General features: G+C 37.3%; 1 protein-coding gene across 1 annotated transcript in view; it reads left to right on the forward strand.

Moving 5' to 3' along the window:
• Positions 1-6,040: 6,040 nt before the first annotated feature.
• Positions 6,041-6,424, forward strand: part of CUNH11orf58 (chromosome unknown C11orf58 homolog) — a 13,618-nt gene continuing 13,234 nt past the window's right edge. Inside the window, exon 1 of the mRNA XM_008644239.2 lies at positions 6,041-6,214. Coding sequence (XP_008642461.2) covers positions 6,041-6,214 — 174 coding nt within the window. The remainder of the gene's footprint in view (positions 6,215-6,424) is intronic.

Here is a 6,424-nt window from a genome sequence, read left to right on the forward strand (position 1 = left end):
CAGCAAACCAAAGTCGTTTGAACAGTTGAAAATGCAGAGAGCAGCCTATATTGGTCCATCTCAAACACAACTGCTTAAGCAGCATGTCTTCACTGTGGTTTCCAGATTCACTAAGCAGAGATTCCTGGGAGACACCACTTTTTTGGAAGAGCAGCATTGCCCACTATGAACTGTCTTTCAAATCTCAACACTTAGTGGAGCCATACTGTACCTTTAAAGGTAACTACATGCACCTTTCAAAGATATTAAAACACATCTTGTAGCAGCCCACCGAGTGCTGCCAAAACGCCCTTGCTGTATCTACATGTGCTGTACCTACAGAGAAACAGAGATACAAAACGAGGTCTTGATTTACCCCCCACACAAAAACCATCTTTCACATAACTGCAAGGAAAACTCTGACCTCTCTAGTCCCTGTGCCTTAACCACTTGACCAACACAGACACCCACATACACTCCTTAGTAATTATTTCCTAAGAAATAAACGTAGCTCAGTTGCAAAACTGTAGCATAGATAGACTGAAATAATTCTTCAGCTGCTTGTACTTACAGATATAAACAGTACACAGCTCATAATCCACCTGCAGTTTTCAGAAGGTTTTGATGTCAATGCTGTTCAAACACATCCTCTAAAATGTTGAGTCTATAATCCCTCAATATGTGTCAGATAAAGGATTTCTTATTGATTTGAGGTCAGGATTTCAGCATAATGAAACTCATGCAAACTTAAGGCTTTTTATGTTGTTTCTTTTCCTTTGTCTGGCTACTCCCTTTCCACTTTTAAACACGCAATCTGTGATCCACGAGACTTAGGAAAAAATCCTAAACTGTTTTCCTTGTAATTCAGTACATCCAGATAAAACCATGCTAGAAGGTTATTATTGATGCCTTGTTTGCTCATGCTATTCTCACAATCTATTATATGTAATCCCTGGATATTCTGAAGAATCATTGCTAGAATTATAGAACCTTTGTTTGAACTTAAAGTTTTGGTGAGTGAAAGGTATCTGCTAATAGAAGACAAGCTTGGGAAAAACCTGGAGAAAACTGTATTTCCTTACTGCTACTATTTTTGCAAACTAGCCACAAAAATATCATCCTAGGTAACCTCAACAAATTGGTTCAGGTGCCTAAGGTTAATATTCACAGTTTTTTCCTGGGACATATCTTGCCCTCCTTAACACATCCAGTGCTGCATCATTAACTCATTAAGTTTATTTAAAAACCCAACTCCCTATTTGTGTGATAGGCTGCAGCTAACAGGCTGTTTTGTAAACTGAGCAAGTTTATTCTTGGTCTGTGTTCATGCAATGCTGAAGATTTGTCTACATACAAAAGTTATGCCTAATTACACTGATTTAATTTAATCAGCTCAAGCCCTGTACTGTGATGAGATCATAAGGTTGCTTTCTACATGTGAAGTTCCTCAGTGGGGAAGACGGACACGACCCTTCTACACTACTAAAGTTGCATCCACATGCTGGCTACACCTGCACAGTACTTCAATAAAACATTTACAGCCAAAGTATTTACACTGCTCTAGAACCTGTATTTTGAACACAACACATTTCTGAAAGAGTGCACGGCCCTTAGATATTTTGGTAAGAGGAATTTTACTAGGAATTGAAATACTCTTTTTTGAGGTGCATTATTTGAGAGCTGATGGAAAGTTTCAGATATAATAGTCAGTCCCTAGTCTGAATTCTGGCAGAACCAACTTCCTGAGCTTCTGTAGCATCCAGATAGCTGAGAAGGTGTTGCAGTTTCCACTGTGAACAATCCCTAACTTTGGATGCTTTTAAATAGCACTCAGGATGCATTTCTATTTGTTGCTTAGAAAACTAAAAAACTGAAGTTGCAAAGTCACCTGAGTCAACATAACCTAGTAAATATTTGAAATTTTAAAAAGTGCTGAAAATATTTCAGAATTTTTTTCAATTTAGGATGAGATTCTTTTCAGCAGATTGCAAAATGCAATGGCTCTTTGTTTCATGGTAACACTGAACTATAAACCAATGTGAAACATTAATAATTTTAAATCTTATTAATGGAAATACCTAATCAGAATACTTAATCATTGACAACATTGCTATTTTTATAATTAAACAGAATCTCTATTCTAGGGCACTAGGAACTGAGGAAAAATAGCATTTAAGTATTGTGGTGGTCAGCTATTATAAAGCCCTGGAATACGTAGCTTCATTAATGGAACTTCAACAGGTAGAAAATGTTTTAATAAACAGATTGCTCTGTAAGCAGTGGAAATGTTCATAGTGTGGCTACCATGTGATTTTCTGCAAAGCAATCCTCTACTTTAATAGTATAAAAACATTATTAACTCCATGGACATAATGACAGAAACATTTACATGCTAGCAGACTGTAAAAGCAGTATGTTATAGACTCTTGGATTACTTGGGGACAAGGTTATGGAATATCCTATGTGAGTTTTCAGTGCTGGATAAATAACATCATTTGCATGTGGGAATTTTTATGTATAATATTATTTCCTCACAACATTCCTGTAGATTCAGAGACAAAAACACAACAAAAAGTAAGATTTTTGCACATATATATACATATACACACACATATATACACAAATCACAGCGTGCATGAAAAAGACTATGTTCTCTTACTCATGTATTATATAAAGATTATAGATGCATATTCCCTTACAAATTGAATATCTTATGAAATTCGGTATAAGATAGTGAAAATACAGATGGAGCATTTAGGCTTCTCTCTCAAATTCTTGTTATCGTCCATAAAGCAAAAATTGTCTGAAATGGCCAAACCTGTCTACAACAGACACAGCTTTTTAAACTGGATAAATGAAAGATACACATGGCCCAAAAACTTTCATGTTATAAATCACTCCAGAAATAACGATGGATTTATAGCTCCCTCTCAAAAGTGCAGACAAGCACTAGTCTGATCCAAACCCTTGGGATCAGGCAGGTGGCCTGATACACCCTCACTCCAGACCGTTTGGATCCACCCAAGCATCAGCACTGAAAGTTACTAGCAAGGCATAAAGCATTTGGAACTGTAGCATATTTACTATTGTTCATATTTGAAATGTTGCTTTAAATATTTGGCGACTTTCTGAAGTTTTATTGAGGAACATTTGTTGGTTATTAAATTGCTCCCCCACTCCGTTGCTCTATAGAACAACACTGAACTCTCTTGAAGGCTTGGGTGGCCCAACAGTCTGTGGCTGCTCTCGGACTTCCCTTCCTAGATATATTTACCTTACTCCCACCATTTCATATGGAATTATTTGTTGGTTTCTGTGCCATTCCTTCCTCTGAGGCTGCACTTTCATCTTACTGAATTTTTATCTTTTAGATTCCTTTTGCTTCTTCAAGGGGTAAACAGATTGAAGAAATGACTCCAAATGTAACTCTCTATGCTTCCATCTCTTTGTGATTAGCAGGCACATTCTGAAAGGCACAACGATAGATTCCTTTGTATAGTGATTTCTCTGCAGATCTCACAAATAAGCAACAAAAAAATTCTCAGCTAATATGGAATTTCAGCTTAGATGGTCACAAATTAACCAGAGAAGGGTGTGTGTTATTTTAAACAAATTACTCACATTTTCCATTTTTGGTCTATAGCATAAGAAATTAGATAGTTAATTTTAAATGCAAAACTTTGTACAGCGTGCAAATCATGTCTGTATGTCAAAGTAAAATAACAAACCTAATGAGGAATGTTAAAAAAGCAAGACCCATTAGTTTAAAGATACATGGAAGCAGCCAAAGATGACAAACATGCATAAAATTCAAAACATGATGGAAAAAGGAACAGGCACTGAACCACATAAATCAGTGTTTTGAATTCTATTTCTCTGTGGGTATAATTGTACCTTAGTTTCTTATAATGATTTATTGAGGTAAATAGTCTGTATGGTTTAACAGCTACAGCTTCAAAGTGTCAGGCACAGACTCTCCTTTATTCATGTGGCAGCTGAGTATTGGGATGTGAATCAGCTTCTGTATTCTGGGACTTGGCAAAGTTTGTTTTTAAGGTCCTTATAAAGGATTCATGTTGATGCAGCTATTCAAATGTGAAAAACACTGTGCCATAATGGATGAAATAGAAAAGCTTTACAGTAATTCTGGAGGAAAAAAGTACAAACACTGAAATAAACCATTCAGAATTACCTTCAGGAAAAGAAAGGAGCATCCCAGAGTTAATTTTAATACATTATGTCATTTGGGGGAACACAGAAAAAAGCTAATTTCTTGATGAACACAAAAGTGTGATGGGATTCCAGAATTTACTTTTAAGTTAAAACTAAAAAAAAGTACAAGAAAGAAATGGTAGAAGTTTAAGCCGTGACATTCGCATTTTGGGTTGATTGCCAAACCACACGTTCTATTGCTCTCAGACCAGGATAAACCAACCATTAACTAATCAAAAGAATCATTATCCATGAAAGCTATGATGGCATTTTAACAGTTCTTAATCTATTAATAAGAAAGAATAATTTGCAAAATATATTCCCTCTTCTGTTTACATTCACAGGGCCATTCTTAGCAGAAATTATATGTAGGCTCCCATGGTGTAGAAACTCTATGAAAGCCATGAAAATTCACTAAGCTTCCTTACGTCTCGTGCCAAGATATTCCGCAGGAACTTTGGTCGTTGCCAAGAAACACGTGTGCCTCAGATACAGAAGCTCTGCGTGTACCGGTATTTCAACATTCCTGGAGAGAAATGTGACCCCTTGATGCATACACTGGTTTGCTGGCATGCTCACATTCCTCCCCATCTGTCAGAGTGGCATGCTGCCTTTTCACAAGGTGGGATGCCAGTTCTGGAGCACAGGTGCCAACCAAATATAGGTTTGGACTAATACTCTGCAAAATGTGGCAAATGACATTTCACCTGCAAGAGGACCATCCTACCTGTGGCCCATGCCAAATTAGGATGGCATGCTTCATTAGCAAAGGGGGTCATCAGCTGAAAATCACAGGCAGAACCAGAAATGCTGGCTTTCTGGATAACGTCTCCTAGCTGAGAGCCTGCAGCACTGAGGTTTAATTTACAATACGCCAAATTTTCCTAACATTGCAGCCATACAGCCCTTTGGAGCAAGATGCAGCAGACCATGGACAGAGATCTGTTGAATTTGTCCTCCCAGACTCATTTTTGACAAATTCCAAGATTCTTAAAACAGGCAAATGAATTAACAGTGGGGGGAAAGCATAAATAAAGATTTGTGTTTCCTCTAAGGGGGTTTCTAACACCACAAAGAAAACCACCTTCATTATGACTGTCAAAAAAACTAACCTAAAATTAACTGTTATCAACTAAATTGCTCGTATAATTCTAAAATTCTTAAAGTCTATGAAATATTCTTTTATAAAGATTGACATACAACATAAAAAGTCATTTGTTTCTAGTTTGAGAATTTATGTAAACATGAAAGTCATGAACAGCCATTATACAAAAATCATTCAACATGCAATGACAACACTGGATAATATTAAATGGTATTTCAATATCCGGAGAATGAAGTATAGTTTGAACCCTTTCATTAATAAAAATATTCCACGCTGTAGTAACCTAACAAGAAAAGTTAAACATTCAGTTGATCAATAAACAGAATAGCCACAAAGTAGTGTTGGTTTTGCCTCCAAATTAGAACAGCCTACTTCATTTATAAATGTACAAAAGAAAAATGAAGCATTGCTAGTCTGAAAAAATTACCAGCTTTCAGGAAACAATTCTCCATCCTTTCTTTGGTAATTTACTATGATTCCTGTAATTTATTTATCCCAGGATGCCCCTGATATATCATCAGCTTTAGGTGGTTTTGTTTAACTGGCTATCCAAAAATGAGTCATATTATGCATAATTCTTCATTATTTAGGCTATTCAGAAGGCACGTCACTGCTATTCCCAAATGACAAACCCAAAGCTATTAATTCTTACAAGCACAAAATTATAACTCAATACATTGAATTCTGTAATTACAATTCAATACACTAAGATGCAAAGTCCTGCATCTGAGATGGAATAACCCCATGAAACAGTACAGGCTGGGGGCCAACTGGCTAGAAAGCCTATTTGCAGGGAAAAAACTGGAGGTCCCTGTGGACAAACTGATCATGAGCCAGCAGTGTGCCCTGGCAGCAAGGGCAGCCAACAGCATCCCGGGCTGTTTTAAGAGAAGCACTGCCGGCAGCTTGAGGGACCTGGTAATTTCCCTCTTCCTGGCATTTGAGAGACTGCATCAGGAGCAATGGTCCAGCTCTGGTCTTCCCAGGACAAGACAGATACTGAAACAGTGAAGCAAGACAACTGGGAGGCTGCAGTGTGATATACAAGATAGACAAGAAGTTGAGAAAGCTGGGCTTGCACAGCAGCTGAAGGTGAGAGCTTATTGCTGCTTGCAACAGCCAAATAAG

The sequence above is a fragment of the Corvus brachyrhynchos genome, unplaced genomic scaffold (assembly GCF_000691975.1).
Source record: "Corvus brachyrhynchos isolate BGI_N302 unplaced genomic scaffold, ASM69197v1 scaffold62, whole genome shotgun sequence".
NCBI classification, from domain to species: Eukaryota; Metazoa; Chordata; class Aves; order Passeriformes; family Corvidae; genus Corvus; species Corvus brachyrhynchos.